The 25,482-nt window shown below is 43.6% G+C and overlaps 1 protein-coding gene across 2 annotated transcripts; it reads right to left on the bottom strand.

Annotated features, from left to right (window-relative positions):
* Positions 1 to 134: 134 nt before the first annotated feature.
* On the bottom strand, positions 135 to 25,482 carry GPR137B (G protein-coupled receptor 137B). 2 transcript variants are annotated; one of them, XM_075707611.1, is made up of 7 exons: positions 25,114 to 25,482; positions 16,317 to 16,366; positions 10,990 to 11,212; positions 6,977 to 7,130; positions 4,696 to 4,820; positions 1,667 to 1,791; positions 135 to 342 (listed from the first exon to the last, which is right to left on the bottom strand). In XM_075707611.1, exons 1-7 carry the CDS (start codon positions 25,480 to 25,482, stop codon positions 231 to 233), a joined length of 1,158 nt encoding a protein of 385 aa, XP_075563726.1. In that variant the 3' UTR covers positions 135 to 230. The 2 variants fall into 2 exon arrangements, with proteins under 2 accessions (XP_075563726.1, XP_009479455.1); XM_009481180.2 differs by having other exon boundaries at positions 4,696 to 4,824; positions 6,981 to 7,130.

Genomic DNA, 25,482 nt, shown 5'->3' with positions numbered 1-25,482 from the left:
AATACCATGGCTTAGAACAAGGTATTAATTAGAACAGTCTTCAAAGTTTAAATCATTAGCTTATACTTCTCCTTGAACTACGAAAAGCTCGTGGCAAAGACAAATTCTTCATTTATCTGTGCATAGGAACACTTCTAAAAACCAAAAGGTGAAGAAAAATTGCTAAGCTTTGTTTTTGAGAACATTTGTTTTAATATTGGAATGTCCTAGAGTGCTGTAGTTGACTGCGGTTATATAGGGCTCGGCCGGTCTGTGTCCAGTGCTGGATCTTGTTGGAGGGATCCTATGTAAGCCGTGAAGCTGTTGTTCTGATGGCCCCAGTCGTAGTAGTCTGGAGAGAAACTTAAAAAGAAAACAGAAGAATTAGTGACTGGCAGGTTGGTTCTGTAGATGCCTGGCTAGCGAACGTGGGCAAAAGGTAATCATGTAGCTGTAGTTCTTACACTGCAGTGCAAAAATAAAATAAAACCCCAACCAGGGGTTCGGGCAGCTGTTTATTTTCCGGTCTGCCAATTATTTTGGCCCATGTGTTCTCAACTCACTGTTTCCTGATTCTTGTAGTTCACTAAGGACCCACCCCTTTCCACTTTGCTAATCCAGAAGGTGTTTGGAAACGCTGGAAGCGGTGCTGCTAATCCGGGCCGAGTCCTAGCACCGCACGGGCCTGTCAGTGACAGACCCGACCCTCCTGTGTCCGTGTACAAGGGAGCGGTGCTTGGTTAGCCGCTCCGGCATGCCGACTCTTCTCCCACAAGCAGCGTGAGTCAGCGCACGTGGCCGGTTTGGGCCTGCGTTACCGGCGCGGCTGGTTCCCTCGCGCCTCTGTGCGGAAGGGAGGGCGCCTTCAGTCTAAGATGACCGATTACACTAATCTACTGCTAGCGTTCTGTAGATACAGAAGCAGCAAATGAGTAACGTGTGACTGAGCCTCCTTGCAGGGCAGGATAGTGTCCTGGCAGTGCCTTGCCTTCTCCGCGCTGGATGCTATGATTCTTGCTGTGAACTGCTCCTTCCTGGAAGGGAATCCTTAGCTAAAGCTCACAGTTACGCAGAGAAAACAGGCTTTTTGTGCCAGTTCCGGGTTGTGTGGGATCTCGGCAGTTAGGTGGATCCGCCTAAGCTTTCGGCAAGCGGGAAAGCAAATGCCCCCTTCATTTCAGGTAAACCCCAAGACGTTTAGCCATGTTACAGGGCAACCTAAGTTGAGAGGCTTCTTACTACCACATCGCAAGCTGCTGCCTGCGCTGTCGAGCTTCTCCCTGCTCTCCCTGAAGTCAGGGAGACAGCTGTTTTTCTAGGTTGCCTCACTCGCACACTTAAACTAGTAAATGGCACTTCTTAGGCCACTCTTGGAAGAAACGGAGGGTGAAACATGCAACCCAAAGGTCTGACCTGAGTTTTTCAAAGAGCGGCATGCTGTTAGAATTCTTAAATTACGTAACCGTTTTCATTCTCGTGTCCTTGCAGTCTCTGCGGGGCCCCCAGATCCCTACAGTCACTCGGTGCTGCCTTTCCACTTCAGCTTGCCCCTTCACGTCCTCTCACCCCCTGGAATTTATGCAACGATCGGAGCTAGACAATTTACATTAGTCTTGGGCACTGCGTGAGAGTTCTTTCTCCTCCAGCTTCTGTTACAGGAAGCAAGCGGTTCCCTCTCATATCTCACCTGCCCTGTGCCCCCTGTGGTGCAATATTCCATGCTAGGTCGTCATCACTGTCGTATCTGCGAGGATTGTCAAAGAAATAAGATCTGGGACTGAAGCCATGGCTTGGGACCATTCCTGCATTGGCCTGAGGGAAGGGAAACCTTGGTCAGTACTTGCAACGGATAGATAAACTACTTGGTGCCTGACTTCTAAAGGAAGTTACTGCAGACTTACCTCCTGGCTTCCAAAATATAACAGGCAATCTTACATTTGCTGTAGACAAGAGACATTTTTTTTTGCATTTTGCATTTTCTCCACCAGCATAGTCTACTGATCTTAATGCCATTTCTTCTTCCTTCCTTCCAGCTAACAGATCTGATCCATTTCTGAAACCACCCTCCAGTATGTGTTTAACCTGTCTGCTGAATTCCTGTCCATCCTGGCCACTGTGCGTTTTTAGCTAGCTGACTTGAAGTGAGCAGTAGGGAAGCGGCTGAGGAGCTGAAGGATATGAAACACCTAAAGAGATTTGGGTTTACCTCCCACATTTGTAATCCTTCCTCCTGGTGTGTTACCTCCCTTGCGTCAGGAACTGGTCATGCTAAACCTTGGCACCCTGCTTAACAAAACCACAGCTGAAGAGCCCCCTAGGACCTCTCTGAGCAATTTCAGTATCTACCCTACGGTGCTGTGAGGGTCAAATCCCAAGGAAAGGTCCTTTGATAGAACAGGGAAAGGGGTGTACATGTAACTCTTTCATTTACAAAGCATTTTGCTCTTATTTCACTATGAATCAAAACAGAAAACATACAAGATTCAAAAGGCCAGTTTGATTCTGGAAACAGTGCAGAGAGACATCTAGGACCCAGTTGAGCCCCTTCCACCGATCCGCTGCTTCCATCCCCAGGGAACAGGCTTCCCTGCACCTGTGGATAAGCCAGGATGACATCTCCTCCTTAGCCTTAAGCAGGAGAGCAGTTTAATCTCTCCCTATTTTTTTAGATGTTAAATAACTTTGACAAAGAGGAACTAAAAATAGGTCCATCTCTGTCGTCTCCCCATTTATGACATTTGTCTGGCTGAAGGTATGGCAAGGCGAAGGACCACGCGCTGCAGTTACCCTGTGTCAGCAACAAAGCACACAGACAGCTCCTTCCAGGCTATAATTGTCTGTGGGGTGGAGCTTTGCATTTGAACAGTGCTGAACGCAAGCTGCTTCTACTCAAACTTTTCATTTCTGAAGTCCTGAATGAAACGTAAAACCAAAGAACAAAAATTTCTTGGGATTGTTCCTTATTAAAAAAAAGAACATTTTTGATTTTTACTAAATTGGAGTTGTTGTTAAGATTTTTTTAACTAAAAGAGTGTTTGTTTTAATTCTAACCCCATGCTTTCTGGCCAAGTATTTTCAACCAGTGCTGTAACAGTTAATCTCCTGAACACATTAGATTTAAGTCCTGTGGCCTTTGGTCTCCCTCTTGTGGCATGCTTGCTCTGAAGTTCGGTTTTGCCTTGCTACAGAGTTTCTTCACTCTTTGTTTCTTTCTAACATTGTTGTTTCCAGTTCTCCTCTTACCGTGATATTGTTTAGCATAAATATTTGTCTTGTGTAGAAAAAAATCCATATATGACCTATCCACTATGACAGATAATGTCCATCCTAAAAGAGATACCCATAAAAGAAGTGATATCACTGATTGGCTCTTCTGAACTATATCTTTATGAAGCTGGAGATTTAAGGCTTTCTGCAAATCACAATGCAAAAATATAATATTATATGTATTACTGCAGTGTTCTTTGACTTGTGAGAGAATGCTGCCTGGTTGACTCCATTTGAGCTCTTCTTTGAGTAGGATTCCAAGTCTTTATGTGATCAGCTTTTTGAAAGGCGAGATTAGACCACATCCCTTATTTTCATTCTCTGGTGAATCTCTCCCACACTATTCAAACTTGACCATCAGGTCTAGCCTTACTAAACTCACTTTAAATAAAATGAGATCTCTCTGTGGTCACTTTTTAGAAGAGGAGCACCACTGGACTGTACTTTAAAACATTTTTCTTTGCAGTTATCCTGGCTAACTCCTAAGCAGGAGTGGGGCTGAGGGTTTTTTTTGTAATGGACACTGGCGTCCATGGGGTTTCTTAGTGTGATGTCAGGTATCACAGGTGAACAGTAAGAAGGGCTTTATACAGGACAGGTGGGGATTTGTTACTTCCTTGTTCAGCTTGGCTTTATCACTGCTTCTGAAATCTGCACGTGAGAATAAAAACCATCGCCTTCTCTAAAAAGTTATTCTATTAATTGCTTCTCTTACTTGTGACTTTACCATTCACATCCTTCTTGGTTTGGTTTGGCCTACAGAAAGAGGCATTACCTCGGTAATCCTAGGGCAGGGCTTATGTTTCCCATGTGCCTGTCAACCAGCATACCCTACGCTAACCTGGAGATGTTGCCTACAGCTATAAAAAGATGCTTGTCCATCTATTAACTACCTAGATAGTAAGGATACTTACAGGAAATTATCCTTACAACCCACCCCTTAATCTCTGCTCTGTTGAAATAGCAAACAAAAATGTCAGCAAGTGCTTATTATGGCTACTGGTCTTTGATGTGGAAACAATTCAATGGATATAGGGCTGAAAGAATTCAATCTATTATTTCATACATGCCATTGAACAGTTAGCGCACAACCATTTTAACTGCTATGTGACAAAAGATCCCAATTTTGGGTAACAAACTCCTTTTCCACTGACTCCAGTGAAGTACCATATTAACCCAAAGGGAAGATGTCCCTAAATTTGAGAAGGTTTCTGATTTTTAAGGTAAGCTATCTGAGAAACACCTTGTCTTCCTTTGGGGTAAATACGATGAGTTTCTCTCATAAGGACTTAGTATAAAGAAGTGGGAAGTTTGCATTGCTTTTATTCTGCCAAGGACACGTTGAAAAAGATCAGTCAAAATTTAAAGAAGCAAACCTCCCTCAGAAGCTGAGCCCTCCAGACCTGCCTGGACATTACACTAACAAATACACTAACAAGTTCCACTTACTAGGTCTTTTGTAGGGTTTCGGACACGGAAGAAATACACAACCAAGGAAGTAGGCAAGAGCTCCCAGATGAAAAGGATCACACCGAACACTATGTAACCTGCGTCTCCCAACTGACATTTCAGATCTGCCTGTTGAAAAGTCAAAGAGAAAAGCATTTAAAAATAAAGATGGCAGCTCATTTAAAAGGTGCAGGAGGGAACATGTCTTCTTATGAAGACCTGTATTTAAGTGGCTGAAATGCTTGACAACATGCCCAGAAATTCCACCCAGTAAAGCCAGATTAACGTGGCTAATGATTAAAGGCATACTAAAAAAAAAAAATCAATATTCTATCTCGTTGGGTACATGACTTCCCTTTTACATTTCTTCCTCTCTCATTCTCTTCCTCCTATCTTTCCTTCAGTAAAATCAAAGTTTAATGCAGGGGCCTTCCCAGTCTAAGAGCCTGGCAAGCAACCATTTGATCAAGTGATCAAATCGAGGTAATGAGAAACTAGTTTTCCAGTTCTTTTCCAGCTGGGAATAATATGTGAAGAAACAATCAATGCCCAGATGTTCAAGGGCATTGCTGGCAACCTGGCTTTGAAAAATTAAGGCTTGGATTCCTTCAAATTGGTGCACACTGATAGCTTGAATAACCGTGCTGTTACTCTAGCATTAGCGTTGAACTGCTCCTTAGATTTCCCCTCCAGCATTCACCATTACTAGCAAAGGGCAAATCCTGTCTTTTCACGTGTTTTGTACAGAAGAGAAAAGGGTAATATTTCTGACAGGTGACCTGAGGCAGTACCACAGTACAAACATTGGGCTGTACTTTTAAAAGTGACTCGATTCTGGTATCAAATTGAGTACCTCCTCCTTAGTTCCAGGCCCTTTACATGTCACTCAAATCATTCACTCCAAAATCCAGGCAACTCTAATGTCACAAGTCAGATCAGATGTTCAAATATCAGTAGTAGTGACCTAAAGCCTAAAGCATTCCACTGAGCTCCCTGTGAACAACCTCTGCCTCCACAGAGGAAACAGGACCAAATATTCTGGCCATAAAGTTCCAGCCCCTGTTACTGCAGACTGTAGGAGTCGGCACAAGAAGTGTCCCCTACAAGGGGTCAGCAGCAGCAGCAGCAGCAGCAGCAGCAGCAGCAGCAGCAGCAGCAGCAGCAGCAGCAGCAACACTCCAGGCCCCAACAACAGGAGGGAAAATATTTGATTCAGGAGGTGAATCACAACCTAGTGCCCTTCCGCCTAAAACCTGTGTCTTCTAATTACACGGAGTGGCACCACCTAGATGCACTCCTCCACACCGCAGCAGGGTTGATTAGTGGTCCCTTGACAGACCCTACTCAACTAACTCATAATGAGGTCCTCTGGGCAATCCTTCCCTACTGTTTACCTACTTCTTATTTACCATTTTATCTACTGCTCGACAGAAACTTGTTAATGGCTCCAGGTTTGCTTGGCCACCCTGGCAATACAAGGCCCTTGCGTGGCTGGGAACACTGCTTTTGGTCTGCAGGTGCTTGCTGAGAGGGTGGGGAGGTGTCACAAGTCCAGGATTTTGAGGTCAAACAAAATGTACTCATGGTCCAGACCCAGTCCTGCCATTTTGCCCAGGCTTGACAGAGCTGGAAAACTACCGGGACTTAACTACATGCTTCAAAGCAGAGAAAGGAGCTGGATGCCCAAATTTCTTAATATTCAACAAAGAATCCCCTGCTATTTCCTTCAGTGTTTTTATCATTGTTAGTTTTCAGTCTGAATTCTCACTTGCAATTAAAGGTTGGGAAGAATCATAGTCTTATCCTCAAACTACAGAAGGTATCACACTAATGACAGAATTAATAATAATAAATAACTCCACAGTAAATAACTCTGGATGGCAATTGGAGATTTGATTATGATTTCAGAACTAAGCATTTCAGTGGAATCAAGTACTGTTTTTCTGCTTCTCCAAGTACAGTACATTCTTTCTAATGGACAAAAACACCTGCCTCTTTAATAAAAGGATTTTTTTACCAATAAAATCAAGGTATATAAAAGATTGATTTTTTAAAAATTATTTGGCTAGTGGTTACTTCTTTTGTTTAGCACTGGGATTTTTTTTCCTCCTTATACTGAAATTACCAGAAATTTGTATTCCTGGAGCAAAACAATCTTAGTGCATTGAATAAAAGAAAAAATTAATAGGATTTTAATATATTAATTCCTCTTGTAACAGCATTTAGGAAATCAGCCATCACATACAGGATGAGTTTTTCTCGTTAGCAAATATTTTCATACTTGCCTGATCTGATACGTTGTACCAATCGTAATCAAAAGAATTGACTTTCTTGGTTTGGGAAAATGATAAGATGAACAAGTTGTAACAGGCTCGTGAGGTATAAAGTAGTATAACAGTCACTCCTATACTTGTCACCTGACAGACAGATGAGCCCTGGAAGAGATTTAAACACAGGTTATTATTCAGAAGGGCAGTTGACAAGAATATTGCTTTGCATGGACTCTGAGCGTTGTCATGCTACTCTGCCTAATGCGACTGACTTCTTCTCTTTCCTTCTTCAATCAGTATATCCTATGCTACCTACATTCCTGTGTTTTATCAGTACAGCGGTTTCCAGGCAATGGTAGCAGTTCCAGCCCTTACCAAGATGGGCTGCGACTAATTTCTACAACTTATTGTACAAGCACTGTTTTCAGAGCAATGAAAACACATAAGAACTACACTTGGTATCAGCTGGAGCAAGAGAATTCAACCTTCAGCTGTGCATTAGCTATAGAGCATCCTGTATCAGATGCTGGCTAGCTACCATGATGCAATCTTGCATCTTTTTGCAACTGCTTGCCGTGCACCTATTTCCTAAGTACAAAGCAGATCATAACAGTCAGCAGTTAAACACAGCACAGACAGGAACAGAACATCCTGCCTTGCCTAATGTCAACACAGAGGAGACAAAGTAGAAGCGCGGCCTACGGGCAGACCACGGCAGGGCAGTCTCTGAGTGACCGCTTGGGCACAAGGGGAGGAATGAGACTGCAAAGTGTGAAATCAGCACAAGTTCCTAAGCCCTAGAGAGAAAAATGGACAGAGCAGGGGAAAGAGCCTAATCCAGTGTGAGGAATAAGTGAGACACCTGACCACTGTGTCAAGTGGGGACGGCCACTGTGGGGGACTGAGACGCCAGCCCAGGAGTTGTTGTAGCAGCAGGAAAGGAAGGAATCCAGGAGCCATGGCTACAGGGATCTGTGTGAGTCTGATCACGGAGGCATGCCAAAGTACAAAAATGGGACTGGCTTTGAAGGAAGAAGCTCAAAGTTAATTCTGCGCAGTTGACTCTATGCCAACTGGCTTCATGCTTCGTACAGCCAAAGGAAGTAAGATGGCTTAAAGTGCTGTGTGCTTTCAGAGGAGCAAAATACCTTGCAGTCATTTGCTTCATGAGCCCTGCCCTCTCCCTCTCCTGGCAGAGATCCACACCACCACGAGGATGGGCTCCTCTCACCTGTGTGAGACAGAGAGGCCGCGAAGGAAGTTGCTCCTCCCCTCACAGGACTTTTTACACCAGTGCAGGAGATGGGAAGGTCTGCACCCTGTTCCCTGCACTCACACACTCTGCCTCCAGGTTTGCAGCCAAGGAGCAGAGGTCCAAAGCACTGGGGCAGGTAGAGCATAGGCATAACTGAATGGCTACTGAAGAATCAGGGAACGTCACCAAGCCATCATGTCCTGAATCCCTGGCCTTCAGGAGACTACCAGGGCCCCTCCGCTGCTCACCCACACTGGTGGCCATGATCCCTGCAGCTCTGCCAGCCAAGCTCCTCGGGCTGGGTGTTCCCTGATGGGTGTCAGTAAAGAGGAGCTCAGGGAGTAGACAGAAAAGCTTGCAGAAAACTAGCTTGCCTGTTTTCCCAGCAAAATAATATTGATTCAGGGAACAGTCAGGCTCGGGAGTACTACAAAATCCCCAGTGCAGTCAACCTCTCTGACTGACTTCCTGCTTAAAACACACTGGAACTACCACTGCCCACCAGGCTGTAACCTGCAGCCGTGTCAGGAGTGAGCCAAGAGCCCGCTGCTATACGGGAATTGAAGCCAGATACATCGTAGGCAGTGGTGAAAGCTGTGGCAAGACCAACAACCAGGAAATGCCACAAAGAAGAAGTGTTTGCTAGGCACTTCTCTATTCCCCTTCAGTATGAGCAAGTCAGCGATGCTGCCATGGAAACCAAGGGTGAGAGAGCAGGGAGAAGCTGCTGACTGGCACATACCATGTCCCAGCTCAGTGGCATTTACAGACTGGTGACAGCAGAAGTGAAAAGCAGAATGGGGTCGGTTATTTCCCTATAGAGGTTTCCCTACATAGTTGTCATTCTTTGATAGGTAATAGTTAAATACGCTAGAGATGTAACAAACTTCAATCCCACCAAATATAAAAAAGGGGGTAAAAGTGTCCTGGTTTTGCTGCCAGTCAAATATACTTAGTGGCTCAGGGAAGGGAGAGTGCAGCAGTAAAAGTAAAGCCAGAGGAATCCTTTTTCAGTCACAGGCCCCTACAGAAAAGAGGGGGAGCTCTGAGTTTGTAGCATGTCCCACTACATGATGCTTCTGGCCAGCCCAGAACTGGCCCAAGTTGGCACCTAAGGGCAGGGCTGTGCACCTCTTTGTGCTGCCGTAGCCTTGGCACAGAGAACCAGGCCGGTCCCCACACCAGGTCATGGAGGTGAACGTGTTTTCACTTGTGGTCAGAAGATACGTGCCAGCAGATGGGAGATGCAAATAAAAGGCTGCCAGTACCGATGCCTATCTACATGCACCGCAGAGCGTGTGTTATCTCCAATGCTACTTCTATCACATCATGGCAGAGAATGGATTTTTCTTTAGCTAGTTTTTTCAGCACAACAGTAGCAGATTAAACCAGGATGTTTTTTCACTGCCAGAACCAGCCATCTGTATCCCTAAGTATGCGCAGTCAAATCCTACTGGAAGTCCCCAGGGGAACTCCCATTTCAGGTCAGCAGAAAGGAGCAAAATGCTTTTTAATTCTCATTTTCACATTCAAATTTTCATCAGCTGAGCGTTCTGTCCTTTCCTGTCTGCAAGAATGTTAAAAGTTTGTTTGGGTTTTGTGAAATAGCTTGAAGTAAAGAAGATCGAGTTTCCTGCAGGAGGAGGAAACGGAACAAAGTAATCTACCAAAGCTTCCTTTAGGTTAACACTGCTTTGTTACAGAGATTTACGCTTCTGTGATTTGCAGCAGTAGAAAAACTTCTCTCACTAGTAAAAATAATCCATTGCCCATGCCCTTTGGTCAGCAAGTGACAGGCTTGAAAGAAACACAACAAGCTAATCTGTGTTTTTAAATCGTGTATTCATCCCTGAACTTTCAGTTGTTGTGCAGTACAGCCAGATTTGATTAAACAGGAGAAGTACCCCTTTCATCTGATTAAGTAAATGGAGAGAGGATTTTTATTATAAGATTTTCTAAATAGTAGCTGAAACTTACATTTTTTAAAGGTTTGGTGTGGTAATGTGCTATTGGTTAAACTAATAATTTATTTTAAGATTTAACTATCTACTGCAAACACAAGGACCTTTGAAAGCCCTGTTTCATTATTTATAAGTACAAACGACCTTCACTGATTTTATAATAAACACCGCAGGCTTATGTGATGCCACCCAGCGCCTTGACCACTGAATGTGTCCAAAGCTGTAAACCTAACAATATTTCTTTAAAGAACATTTTCTAGAGCGATATGAGAGATTTCTTTCCGCTTCTCCCCACTTGGCTGAATTTATAACGCATTAAGTCTTTTAAAACACATTCTCATTATCTATAGGACAGTATGCAAACATATAAAGGAAGATTCATGTTCCTCTACCTGGCTTATCTTCAGCACACCGCTACCTTAAACATTTAACTTAATCAGGCAATAATTTGACAAGCTGAAGGATCCCAAACTATAGACCACTTCTAGGTAGCAGCACTGAAACGAAGTGGTCTTCAGACGGGGATCTGGAGAAAGCAGTGTCTGCTTGAAAAACAGCTGTGAGAAACTCCAGCCAATAAACTGTGTAAACTCTGCCTCAGAAATATGTATTTTGAGGTCACTGGTGTTAGCCAAAAGCCCCCTTGCTAGCACTTAGTATTTAATTCATATATTGAGCAGGATGGCCAGCCAAGCGCAAGCTGTGAAGTTTAAGGCCTCCAGCTGTCAGGGGATCTCAAGAACTGTGTGGCTTTGCCTTGCAAAAGTCTCTCAGAAGGTACTTGAAAAGAACTGAAAATGTACCTTACCTTGGACTCCAAGTAAATGTTGGCTAAAGACATCTTGGAAATCTTATACAGGCAGATGGAGAGTGAAACAGCGCACAGCACAAACAACGTGTCATTAATTGCCACCCGGACAGAGACAATGACTTTTCTCTCTGAATTCTGTGTCCTCACCAATACTGCACATGTTAAATTCACCAAGAGGAAGAGGAGACTTATGAAAAGAGAAGCCAGGTAGAGGGGCAACCTGGGAGAGTGAGGAGAAAACAGTTTTAGCGACATTGTTTGGCAAGTGTCAGTCATGAGATGGAAGTTGCACTCTGAGCAATGAAAGCTGCACGTGTTGGGGCTGCCACAGCTGACAGAATGACCAGCTGCCCGAGCCCAAATCAAAGTGCTCCAGATTGCTGGAGAGATTAACTTATCTTATTTCAAACCTATTTTTACTGTTACACAATAAGCTGTAAGTAAAGAAACTAATGTCAAGCAGCAAAACATGGAAGAGTGTTTGCAGCAGAAATACAACAGCGCAGTTCTTAAAAACTACTTAAAATACACATGTACTTTCTTAGAGCGTGCACTTCATATACAGCACAAACCCTCTGACTACTCACTAACAGGAAAAACACTGCAAAAGGTTGAGTTGCCTGGAATGCATGGGTTTTGATCCTGGTTTTACTACACCACCACCGCCATGAGAAGCGTCACTGACTGCTGATGTTTGCCATCAGATTTCATACTCAATTAGAGATTTTTCCTACTGTTAGACACTTCCCTGGATCACTGGCTCCCCAGCATCTTTCTCTGCCCCTTTTCCTAAATAACTTGGTCATGAGAAACCTCTTGAAAGAAACATCAAGAAATATGCATATTGATTCTGGGTTGGCATTTTGCCATCTATGCCAGGCAAAAGGTTTGCTTGCACAACCACAGGAGCAGAGCTGGAACAGAAATGTGACAGACAGAAGCCCAGAAGCTGGGCTGGTTTTCTTCATCTGTTTTTTCCCACCTACCCAGCGCTGATACCTGCAATATAAGTATACTACGTACTCAAGGAAAGCTGCTTCTAATTCCTCTTTACTCCTACACACAGCTGTGGAGTTTTCACTTTAAAAAAAAAACCAAACCCAAAACCAAGCACATGTTTCATTTCAGGTGTTTGCTTACTTCATTATCATTGCTGACCAAGGCAATTACTGGTAAGGGTCATAATTTGCAGTAACTGAACAACAGGTGCTGGCCACAGCTTTTCATGCCTGCTGGGAACTTTGAATTTGGCTGACAACAAACATCCAGACTGTCCCCGAGGAATCAATTTCTGATTGCTTAAAAACTCTTTACCCAATGGTGATCTTTTTCTTTCACACGTTCATATGCTTTTGGGATAGAATCAACCCAGCTACAAAGCTGAAGCATAGCTGTGTTCTTTTCAGAGGCTAAGAAAGGAAGGGGTATACCTTTGAGACTCTTAAAATGTGTTAGAGGGAAAACTGAAAGCCTAAAAGTCCCTGCTTGTGAATCAGTGCCCTTCTTTCCAGCTCTATCTGGCAGTGAGCAAGGATGCTGTCTTTTCCTTGCCAGTCACGGAAATTCCCTCTCAGGGGGAAGATTGTGCTCATTCTTAACCTTCCAGGGCATGGCTCTCTTTTTAGGATAAGCCACTAGAGGTAGTTCCTTTAAACTTCACAGTCTAATGTTGGAAGCACTGCAGTCCTGAAGCTCCTGTCTCACATAGTTTCCTCTGAAGAATGCAGTTCCCAGTTGTAGTGGTGGTACATTTACAGCTTTCATTAATACCTCAAAAGTCTTTAAGTGACTGTCATGTGTCTTCATTTCCCTCCCCTCCCAAAACCTATTTAATAGTCACATCTCTGCTCCCCCATTGTAGTGCAGGTAAAATATTCTTGTGGGGTTTGGGCTTACGAGGAAAGGTATGCTCTTACATGCTGCCTGCTTGAGGGACTGTAAGTACATGCTCTCTTTTTGCTCAGCTTAGTCAGAGAGACCTTCTGCTTCAGCACAGCCTGCATACCTTTGATGCTGGCTTGCAATCAGCAAGGCTTAGAGGCTTCCAGGCCAGGCTCCTCCGTGACAGTGTTTAGCAAAAAAAAAAAAAAAGCACTGTCACGCTCTCATGCCCATACACTCCCGTACGTGCCAGGGTGAGCCGTCATGGCCAGTCAGTTGTGCAGCTCTTCACATAATGATCTTCCATCCCCCTTATTAACATGATGTGGCTGGGGAAACGGCTGCCTGTTTTGACAATAGAAGCATTGTTGCTGAACTTCTGAATAAGCACTGATGGAGATGCAGGCTGCGTCTCTCAGAGCAGTTTTAGGGTCTCTGCAGCTGCAGAAAGCATTCCTAACTCACTTAAAGGCAGAATGTATCCTTACAGCTCAACTACAAGGTGACCTACAAGGCTTGAATAAGCATATGGGGTTTTTTAGAAAATAGAAAGGCAGGGCAGGAGAGGTGCTTCCAGATTGCACCAGTGACTTCAAAAGCCTATTTTGCCTAACCCTCATTTTGGGGCTAGTCCCTTAAAAGGAGCTGTGTGTAATCTGGCTTGGTAGGGGAAGGCACGTGCCAGGGTGTTCTGTTCTTTCTGTGTCAGGCTGGATGCACCCCTGCACTTTTCTTTGAGCTTAAAATCAAACTTCAGATGAACGCAGTGAGTTTTGCCTTGTTTAACTGGAAAATCTGTTTGAAACTACTGCATTTGGTATGCGGTTTCCTCAGAAACCATACAGTGTCTGAGGCTTGTGTGTAACAAGGCATGCACACACAGCGCAGCAAGCCTCATCCAAACCCAGTGACTGTAAGAAACTCCCAAGCCCAGGGTGACGTGCAGAAGGACTTATTAAATATGAAGTTGGGCTGGCACAGGCTTCACCTTGAGCTCTTTTGCCACAGTGACTAGCATCATGAAGGCTGTGCTGAGTAAAGTTTGCTTGAGATTCTGAATCTCTGATAGGATTTTATCAATTTTTTCCATAACTGAAATGATTCTGATTTCTGAGACCTCTGCCAATACACAAATAGCAGTCCTACCTCTCTCTTGCCCTGTTTATGTTGCCATTATCTATTGCAGAAATGCCAATACCAGGCAATAAGGTCTGACACTTATTAAAGAAAATGAGGAAAAAAAAATCAAAAAGTCAATGAAGAAAAATCAAATTCAGTAAGTGCAGACTCCAGCCCCTGTTTGTAAGCCATCCATCTTTCTATCATCCATCATCCATCTCTCCATCAGGATTTGACCAACCTGATCTAATGAAAGTTGTCCCTGCCCATAGGAGGGGGGTTGGACCAGATGATCTTTAAAGGTCCCTTCCAACCCAAACTACTCTGTGATTCTATGATCTTTCACCAGCCTGTTACAATTAAGATTCAGGACCTCAACTGCAGGTGTGCATGCATTACACCATTTCAATTGCCCTGTATAAGATAGGAAACGAGGTCAGCTTTATTTATATGGCTCTTTTACACAGGCTAACCACATTCATGTTAAGAGATCTAGATATTAAAACAAAATACTACTGAAGTCCTTCACCAACAGAGATGAATAAGAGAGAAAAGGCTAGACCAGATCCAAGAGTCATCTGTGTTAGAAATGCAGTAGGCAAGAGTCAGGGTGGACATGGAGCTGTTGTGGGAGAGGTAGTCTGTGCATGACTAATTCCAGTCACAATACATAAATGTTTAGGAATGGAGACGCCCCAAGAGCTATACATGGGGTGCTAATGTAGTCAATTCATAGGCATCGACTAAATATCACAAGATCCCTTTGCTTGAAGACAGACATTTTCAAGCAGTTTTCAGGAATAAAGCCTTGCCACAAACATCAGTAACAGATGAGGTTCAAAGCTTCTACCTCTCACCTCTAAAGCTAGCCAGGACCATGTTCACAGACCTGCCCTATACCACCCTGACCTGCAGCCCAGGCTTTGTGCAAAGTTGTCCTCTTTGTTCCTCCTGCCTATGCGTACCATCAGGAGCAGGCACGCAGGGACTGGCTGGAGACCTGGCTGGTGTGTGCTGTGCTTGTCTGCCAGCCCTTACTCCGGGATTTCCTTCCCACAGAAACCGGAGCGCAAAGGGGGTGAACATAGTTGTATGCCACGGTGTTTACTGGGGAGCATCCAGCTCTTGCCCTTTGTGGTTTGGGATGTGGCCAAGGTATGCACGCAGACCCACTAACTTGAAAGCATTCCTGAGGCCACGAAAATAGATGCAGCCTCTCTGTTCCCATCCTGACAATTTCTGCATCAGCTGCAGTTCAGCGTGGAGTCCACATCGCTCAGTCGGCCATCACACCCTGCGTGTCCCATACCTGCACCAGCCCAAGCACAGCCCACCCCAAGCCTGCTCTCATTGTACTGCCATTCTACCAAACATGGTTTCTGAAGCACTTGCTCCAGATGATCGCCTCTCCAGCTGTATCAAAATCCAATTTGATAACAAACTTTCCAGAGCAAGGACAATATTAATATCTGACCTGTTGATACAGTACTGTGTTCTCCTGAACAGTCAGCAAATAACAGATTTCAGTTTCAAATTACTCTACTTTCCCATCCTGATTTCAGATTGTAAATTTTTTCTTTAGAATGGAGACAACCTCTCTCTCTTCCCCTGTCTAAACAACATTGCCCCCGACTGAGGCTTTTAGGCATTGCCACAATAAACATTAATTTATTGAGCTCTTCCTCAGCTTTCTGGATATTACTGCCCTTTGGGGAGCTTTCAAGTAATTCTTGACCATCCCTCCTGCTCAACAAAATCCCAAACGAATCTCTCCACCTAAATTCAAAGCTACCATAACCTCAACTCTGTGGAGTCAGGGGAGGTCATCTGTGAGCTCCCAAACATCATCAAGTTGAATCCATTCTCTCTACCTCTTTCCTTTCACAACTCTTCTCTCATCTTCCCAAAACTTTTGAGTCTTTTATTACCACTGACCTCACAGATTAATACATACCCAGTCCCACTCACTCCTGTCACAATAAATACATCACTCAGCTACCTTTACCAAAGCACTGGATCTGAATTTACCTAGCAATACAACTGTTAAGAACCTGTAAACAAATGATCAGGGTGAGTGTTTTCTGCTTTCATTTGAAATATTTACCTTTGAAATATGTGAATGTCTAAAAATGGTGCTTGTGTTGGGAAATGACACAGACTTCTAAATGTCATAGGAAGAAGCTGGCCTCAGAACCATCACCATAAAACATTGATATATAAATATGAATAGCTGAGATACGAGCACCACATTATCAAAGACGTAGTGTTTCTCAAAGAGCATGGCTACTCTTCTTTACCACATTGAATGTTTGCATAGTTCTTACCTGTATTTCAGGAGCTCTGGGGAATATTTTGACTTAGCTTTGAAAATCACCTGCAAAACAGAAAAATACTGCATTAAACATAGGATACATGTAAGTAAAGAAAGATGCTGTGATCCGCAGGAATCCTGTCTCACAGGTCACGAGAAATGTAATGATAGGTTTCATTACATAACAGATTTGCATTTATGGCTTATCCATGGCAGGCAAGCTCTAAGCAAAGTATTAAAACCACTCCGCAGGCGATCATAATGTACTTGTATACAAATTGTCTACACTATTATTTTCACTTACTCTGGCTTGTGAATAAGGTTGTTTATACCAGTTTTCACAAGAGGACCAATGCCAGTATAATCATAGAGGCAAGTAATTATTAGGCTCTTACATGACCTAACAGTACTTGTCTCTCATGTAGGCCAGCTCATACTGGCATAGTGGGTCAGATGCCCTGTTCACATGAAGAGCCTGTCATAGTACCCTGGCCTGAAATTGGATATGTACGTTTGTATCCATGTTACATTGCTAAAAGGATGCTATCGAGAACCAAACTCATTGTTTTACTCTGAGGTATACTTGGCTTCTGCTGACTGTTCACTATACAACAATATGTATTTTTACAGAGAGATAGCGCATGCCCAGTAGTTACCTTGCTGTAACAGAAAAGACAAAATACTGACCTATTTTCCGCAATGTACCTAGGTAATATCAGTCACAGGCGTTTAACCACCATCAGAAATTATACAAAAATATATTAGCATATTTTGTATCTTATTTATTAAAAAAATTATAGGGAAGCATCACTGTTTTTTCATAAGCTAACATGGTTTCCAAACACACTCAGTTTACAAATGTTCATTTAAACCAACACCGAAGCACATTGATTGCTAGTATTACAAAAAAACCATGCTCTATGACTTATTCTGGGTTGTTTCCTAATTGTTTTCTCCTCAAGTTATCCTGCCTTATCCCTTTCACTGGGTTTTGCATGCTCTTTAGTATAGCTTGCATAATATTTGCTGTGATTATCATGCTTTCCCAAGGAAACAGGACTTACATGATCACTATGTATGTGTAGGCATGTGTCTGCCTGTCAACCTGTTTATCTGTCCTCCCGCTAATCTTAAAATACTCTGGTCAGAGAACTGACGGAAAAATACTTGAAGCATCAAAGACATGATTCTTTATCACCCTCCTAAAAATTAGTGGCCCAACAGAAGTAAGGAACCCTATAAACACATCTGATATATGACCTCTGTGAGGAGAACCCTGCATAATGATCCTACACATCACCCAATACGAGAAAGTCTGCATAGGAAAGTATTGTAAGAAATGCCCCAGTTACAGAAACAGCTCCAAGTCAAGCATGAGACATAGATCTGGAGAAAATCAGGCTTCACTTGTTCCAGTGCTCCTGGAACAACTTGTCATTTAACTCCTATTCACCATAAACAGCTGCCTTGACATGGAAATTATTTTTGTGACGCATCAGCCTGCTTAGCACTAGCTGAACCAGCAGAGAACAGTGAGCTTTTCAGCAGGCCCTAGAAAAATAATAGCTGAGAATGAAATTGAAAAGTTGGGGAAAAAAACCCTAAAAATATTCTGCAACCATTGATACTGTTTTCAAATAGTTAACATCTTTGGCAGCATCCCTTACAGAAGATTTTTGTGATTCATTCTCCAAATTCCTGGATCATGAATTCTCACAGGAGTTCAGGAAGGAGTTTTATGTTGTTTTACTTACTTGCTACTGAAAGAAGAGGTACAAGAGGCTTGTGAGTGTTCCGCATTTCTGTGGCACACAAAGAGGGGCTGTCAGTTCTTAGAGAAGAGATGGGATTCCAAATACTCCCCGTACGCTTTTTGTACAAGATTTGTTGCCTACCCTGCTTATTCTGGAAGACACTGTGGGCAAGCGGGAGAGAACAGATTCCTGACCTCAGTGAAACTAAACAGGTAAAACTTGTCTCTAGGGCCATTCCACAATCCTCACCTGTTCTGAGTAGCACTTACTCACACATATTGTACCGTTAATTTTGACAGCTTTCAGGAGTAGCACTGAACAGAAGTGTTTAGAGCCTGTGCAAAGAACTGTGCAAGACAAGCAATTTGCCGTGGGCAATGAGCTGTGCTGGGTCCACAAAACCTAGAAAATTCACAGGTTCCTCAATACCACCTCCTGTGGTTCCCCAAAAACGATCCGTTCATCCCTATAATGTCACAGAGCAGTCTTGTCACATAAAGCACTCCAAGGCTGCCATACCCAGTAAAAGCTCCATGGGTAACTTAGCTAAAACCAAACATGATGTTCCTGCTGCAGATCCAGCAGGATTTCCAGATGTGAGATCACCAAAACAGTTGTTCCTGTGATTCTACATTTGGTGGACCTGTCCCACCTGATAAATGCTTCTGAATTTTATCAGGGAAAAATGACCGTTAAGAAAGAAAATGATCACTGCATAGAAAATGGATGCTACATAGAATGAAAGCTACAGTATAAGGCATGGACACTCTTACAAGTCCACTGCTAGACAGAAACACAGGTGGCCAAGTTCTGCCACGTTTGCTTAAACACTGATGGGGCCTTATGTCGTGAGTAGCCTTGCTGGAAGCAATGGGATTGTCACAGAATAAAGGGCTCTTCAGTGGGAGTAAGGGTGTCAGAAGCTGATCTCAATATACCTTACATACGTGGGTGCAGCTTTTTGCTTTTAACAGTCATTTAGCTCAAGAGACGTGTTGCTCAATGGCCCCTCCCCACAAGAGTGTTGAGAAAGCTTCCAGTCAATATCTGAGTCATCTAAGCAAGTCTTCCAAACCAGAGCAAACCAGGCTATTCCTAAGAATAGACTAAACAGCAAGCAGACAGCAGACTTTTTTAAAAAGACCTTTCAGAGAGCCCCAGGATGAACAGCAACATGGAAAACTCAGTGAAACTCCGTGCTAATTTTCTAATGTCTAAAGGCTTACTTCTTCTTCTTCTTGAAAGTGTTTCCCCTTTTGCTTGTTCTTTAAAGGAGAAATATCCTGTTTTGACTCCTTGTTTTTGCCGAAGGACTGGAAACCTTAAATGAGATTCTCACACTCCCTCCTCCACTCCCCTGAGGTACATGTCTGGCTTATAAAACTGCAGCAAGTACAAAAGGACTCCAGAAAACCCTTCCTACAGCCAGGGGAAAATTCTGTTGCAGGAACCGACGTAAACAGCTGACCTTAAAGACATTTTACCAGGCCCCAGCAGAGGAGCAGTGGGGATGGCATGGGAGTCCATCAGCAGCTTGGCCGCAGAGAGCTCTGCAGAGCTGCTGGGCAGCAGAGAAAGCAGAGAGGGCCAGGCTGCTGTAGCTTAAGGGGGTTCCAGCTATGGTTATGAAAGTTAAAAAAAGAGCCACTCTGGCCCGGTAAGTACCAATGAAACAGGTGTCAAAGCCAAGTCACGTATTCCCAGAGCAAAAGAAAAAGAAAACCTCACTGGAGCAATTTTCAGTCCATGCTCTGATTTAGCTGAACTGACATGACGGCGGGTCTCCACTGTACCTCTAGTGCTAGCTGATCAATTCACTTTTACAGGAGCCACAGCTCACCTCACCAAAAAGCCTCAGGTATATGTTAAGTGCTTGCATGTCTCAGTCTAGCCCTCTGCACAGGAATGAAGTTCAGCTTTATTTACCAGTTCTCATTTCAAAAACTCTGTAAGGAGCATAGCATGTACTTTTCCTTCCCAGTTTCTTTCACCACGGCCCCTCTCTTCCTCTTCCACGCTCCATGCAAACTTCTCTTTGCACTCTGAAAATATGCCACAACATCATGCAGGCCCAGAGCCCCTCATCATCATCACATACACCTTTCCTCTGCTGTGTATCTTCCAGCCCCAGGCCCACCTTCCCCCCGCCCTCTTTCTCCCATGTTCATTCTTTCATTTGGATCAGATTCACCAAAACATGCAAGTTTTCCTTCTGCTTTCTAAACTCTACACAGTTTGTAGGGCCTACAGACACGGGCAACATGACTCACTACCACACTCAGCCTTGTGTAAATTGGTAAAAATAGTCCTGAAAGTGCAGGGACCATTGGAGGGCTGGCAGCCACAGTAAACTTGCATGTGTAGCTTTCCGATCAAATTATTTTCTAAGTCAAATGACCTCATTCTTCATGTGAGATGCTGACAGCCAGCCAGTCTGCAGTTGCAATTTGTCTCCTATAGATCCAATACTGAGGGCAATGTTTTACGCCAAACGTATTTGCTGATGCTTTATCATCCATAGTTAGACTCCTGTGTGGTTCTACGTACATCTAAAGAATGCTTTAAATTAATAACAAGCTTTATAAAATATGGCGTATTCATTTCTACTAAAAAATAAATATTTCTCCTAAATAAAAAGCCCTCTCTGTTCTCTCACTGGTATTATTACTTTTGAAATGCTATCCCCAGTAATTAAAGGATGAGAAGTTCTCTTAATTTTCTTCCCAGAACTAACACGTATCCCAGTTCCACTGAGATACACGTAACCTCTCTGAAAGCCTTGTGCTGATTTTACCCCACTCTGGCAGGCACTTCCAGCACGGCCAGCTCCCCTCTAAGCTGCCTTACACTGCACAATTTCTCTTCATTTGAAAGTCCCTGATTTTATCAGCCCTGCCTGGGAGGCAGGGTAAGCTTCTCAATCTGGATGCCAGAGAAAAGGGAAGATGGTTAGGGAGGAGGAAAGAGACGTAAATCTGCCTACCAGCCCTTCTCCACCCATACAGCCTCACAGTTCTTTAGCTCAGCACCATGTTCCCTAGGTCCTGGAGAACTTCCCAACCTGGTGATTAAGCCTGCAGCCCACCAAATGGTTTGCTGTGCCTGGCCACAGGGGAGGCCCGGGATTTCCAGCATCCCCTACGGCTCACAGTCTTGGGCCCTGACCTTGTTTTTTGAGCCTGTAATGCTCCATCTTAGCCTCCCTCCTGCTTCATTTGTATACTGTTACCCAGGGAAATCTGAAGTCTGAAGCAAACAGGACAAAGTGAAGCAAGCCCTTCTCTGCCCACCCCTCACACACACCAAAAAAGGCAATTTCTTATTTTATTTCCTCTTTACACTTTTGCCCACAGCACTGAATAAAGCCTGAAGACTCATTTCAGTCTCCCCTTGTCAGGGGCAGGGAAGATTTGGCTAGGCAGGACATAAATAAAAGAGCATCTGAGTCTTGGGATCCTCACTGTCTGGAGTCACTTAAAGTGGAAAATACGTTATTTGCCGATTTACAGTCTTAGCTTTATCGAGCAGCAAAATAAACCTGTGGGAGCTGCAGGTGTGAAGTGAACATATATATGGGCTTTTTGGTCTCTGTAGATGGAAACACACTTCAGCTCCCTATCTGGAGGATCAGGACAAGGGAGCTGCTCTGGCTTGGTACAATGCAGTTATTTGCCGGTGTTGGGCTACTGTTTTATGGACGTGCCACTGGATCTCATCTTCACTTGAGATTTATTTTAATGATTTCTAAGTAGACAGAGGCTTATCCTGAGAGGGTTAGTCATGTTATTTTTTTTTTTCTTTAGAAGAGATTGAATACAGACACAGGATTAAAAAATCCTAATAAATTTAGCACTTTCATTAGAAATCATATATATTTTCTGCAGTATGTGATTTCTGAGTGGAGCTAATATTATATAAGCCTTATCTGCAGCAGCCTCATCTTCTATTCTGCCATAAGTAGGGCATCAAGACCATAGCGAAGGACCCTGAATTTGGCTCTTAACCCAGAGATCACTCAGGATTTGTTCTGAGTCAAAACTCATTTGATTGTAACTTGTCTTTCATCCACCTGCCCCAACACATTACAGCTCTTTCTGCTGTATCTGCTGATGGTAATGCTCAAGTCTAGGAACAACCCCTGTTGTGCTGACACCATCATGGCTTACTTGTCTTGCTACACATAAAATACAGCCTAAATTTGCATCCCCATTGCTTTGGGATACCTATTGAAAAGAGAATAGTTGTGGCTAACTTTCTGTCAAGTTCAAAGGTACTTATTATTCTGAAAAATGCCCCAGGCACTTGCCAAATGAGTTTTTTTGTTTGGCCAGGAGGATTTGCAATATTTTTGGAATCACTTTTTCTTCTGACATCTGTGTCTAAAAGTTTTCCTAGCAGTGCCACATGTCTGGGTGCTGCACAGCAGATAATAAACACCTGCAAATTCCAGAGACCCATGAGGTCTCTTCCAGTCCTCTGTTCCTATACTAGACATAGATCACTTCTTTCACTCCAGCTAAGCACCAGTTAAACAGCATGGTTTTCATGCAATGAGACACAGCTGCAGACCCTTCCTGCCTTCCTTCTAGAGAGAAAAGGATAAAAGTTGTTTCTGTCTGTGAAGTTATAAACCATTACTGAAAACAAAATTCTCTCTCCCCACCCCTTTCACACTAGTTCTTGCTTGCCTACTGTGGAAAGCTAGATGCACATTTAAATATACAGTCTCAAGAAGATGCTGAATTTCAAGCCAAACCACCTTTTAATGGTTAGAAGTAAAGAATTAATAACAGTGAATTAAAAATATGTGCACTTATTCTGTGTCTTACATTATATTCCTACAATGGCTGTGCTTGTATTTCTTAAGGCTTTGTTTTGGCTGGGGAGATATTTCAGATGAAATTTCACTGGAAGCAACCAGCTCTAAAGCAAACAACCATACTAGTAATATGCCTGTCTACAGTGACCCACGATCTGTAAAGATTGTGACGCACATCACAAACTCTGAAAGTCCCTTGCAAATACTGTTTCAAAAGCCTCACAACAGCTCTTCAAGACAGGTAACTATTATACTCTTTTACAAAGGGGCTCAGAGGAAGATTGTGAGGATTCATGGTGACAAAGCAGAAATTGTCTCAAAGGCAGAACCAATAACCTTAGCATTTTTTCTCTTTCCAACCACTGACTCGTACTTCCTGAATGATATCAGACAGCAATGCCAAAAATAAGTTAAAAGGACATATGTGTGCATTCTGTACGCTCTCTTTTTAGATCTTGCTCGGACAAAAGGAATCAATTACTCACCACGCTAAGCCCCCAAGTGCTGGCACTCTAATGTACAGAGTGGGGACTGCTGTGCCCCCTCTGTGCTCATGCCAGCCTCAGCTTCTCCTGATGAAGAGCAAGGACGCTGCATTCTGCCTCCAGACTTCCACAGCAGCCCTATGTGTGTGTCTGAGGGAAGAACCTAGGGCTATGACTTAGTCCCAGCCGCTGCGATGGGGATGGACTGTGTGATGATGGACGTTTGCCCCTGGGGAACTGCACCATTATCAAATGACTCTCACAATAGCTATGGGATAAAGCATAGATCACCACATGCCTGAGCTGGATTTGAGTAGCATGTAGATGAAAGGTGCCTGTAATCCCTTAATAGCTCTCAAGTCCCAGGGAGTGGAGTGCAGTGAGTTAGCAGTGTTTGAGACACTGAATGCAGAAAAGTAAACCTAAGCACAAAACTGTGTATGTGGTTCTAAGTATTTAATACCCTCCACAACTCAAGCGATCCTCTTATAGCTGTCATGCTTACCGTTGCTGCTTTTTCAGCTCTGAGTTGGCAGCTCTCACAAGGAGCCTGATGTCTCCAGTCAGGCTGTTCAGAATTGACAGGCCTGTAATCACTAGGGCACTGTTAAACACTGTAGGCACTAGAGAAGCACCCAGACCCAGGCAGAGAGCTGGTTCCAAGTTGGGCACACAGCAACACCCGAAGACTCCTGAGCACTGCCGGGGGTGCTCCAACGCTGGCCGGTGCTCTCCTGGCTGACTACCCCTGCTCTGGGAAAGGGACTTCCACAAGGGTCATCTGAGTGCAGGCTTGGCTTCCTGCTCCAGGCACTGTAGTGGGATTGAGGAGACAGAGAATCCAGTCCCTGCCCTCCCGCAAGCTTCCTGTGAGATCTTAGGCAAGCCCGGCAGCCTTTCTTTGTTTCAGCATGCCAATATCCCGTCCTGTAGCCCAGTGCCAAGATACCCAAGCTCACCATAAATACTTCCAAGCAAGTCTAACTGCAGCAACCAGGAGTGCTGTGCAGCCTAACTCATCTGGCTTCTTAGCTGTCCGTAGCACAGATACACTCTCAAGACCTTGTTCAGAAATGGAGATACTATTTCCTTTACCCCACTATGCAGCTAATTTACCTTTATATCACAGTATACTTGAAATAGAGGGTATATCTCTGTACGGCACTTAGCACTTACTGGGGTCTGGAGTCACTGTTATTTGTCATACATATCATTATAGGAATTTGGGTCCGCAACAGGACTCAATCAACAGTCTTGACTGTGATACACAGAACAGAAATTGCACTCAGAAATGTATTAGCCAACTTATGAAGAACTGGGGTGGGAGGTCGCCAGCAAAATTAGAAATTACAGTTGACTGCACACAGAGATCAGGTCTGCTAAGCCAGGCAGTTCATGAAGTCTAGTAACAACAACCACAATAATAAAGAATAATAATAGAACTGCATTTTGGATGTCCAGCTTTCAAGCTCTCCTACACATTTTTTCCCTAACCTTTAAATTAAATGACAGCCATTTAATAGACAGTAGATATATTATTTGCCATTCCTGAAATGATCACTTCAGGCTCCACTTTCATTGTAACACTGATCCCTTACATATAGATCAAAAGTTAAAATTCCCAACTAAATAACCGGAATTTGCTTTTTGCATTTCCAAGGTACATTAAGAAATTACATTTTTCTCATGATTCTTACAAAATAATGCTTTATCATTCTGTCAGATTTAATCAACCAAATATCTGTTGCTTACCTGTGTGAAGTAAAGATTCATCAGGGTCAGGGTGAAAAACTGGAGGCAGACTGGGAAGCAGTAAAGAAGCCAGAAGATGAAGGGGCTGAGAGAATTTGCTGTGACAAAGTCTTTGAAGTAAAATGAAAAGAGCACAGTCCTAAGAGAGGCCCAAAACAAGCACAGAAACAGAAAGACAGTTTGGTAACTGAACCTCTTGTGCCTGTAGTGAAGGACCAGCCAGAGCTGGACGTAGATGAACACAAAAAGCAGTGAATAAAAAACAGTATATACAATGGTCAGGCCCAACTTCACATACGGAGGGACAGCTGGCGTCAGGGTCGGCGGAAGGGTGTCATTTTTCAGTGGGTCCCACTCAGGGGCCTCCAT

The sequence above is a fragment of the Pelecanus crispus genome, chromosome 3 (genome assembly GCF_030463565.1).
Source record: "Pelecanus crispus isolate bPelCri1 chromosome 3, bPelCri1.pri, whole genome shotgun sequence".
Taxonomy (NCBI): domain Eukaryota; kingdom Metazoa; phylum Chordata; class Aves; order Pelecaniformes; family Pelecanidae; genus Pelecanus; species Pelecanus crispus.
The sequence above is the reverse complement of the archived record's forward strand: the minus strand, read 5'-3'. Positions and strand labels throughout refer to the sequence as shown.

What these genes read in the sequence shown, in the direction of transcription:
- GPR137B (XM_075707611.1), bottom strand. Translation starts at nt 25,482, where the DNA reads ATGGAGGCCCCTGAGTGGGACCCACTGAAAAATGACACCCTTCCGCCG. An exon ending in TGAATCTTTACTTCACACAG is followed by an intron (nt 16,367 to 25,113) that starts GTAAGCAACAGA and finishes TCTGTTTTGCAG; the next exon opens with GTGATTTTCAAAGCTAAGTC. An exon ending in ACATTTACTTGGAGTCCAAG is followed by an intron (nt 7,131 to 10,989) that starts GTAAGGTACATT and finishes AATCTCTTCCAG; the next exon opens with GGCTCATCTGTCTGTCAGGT.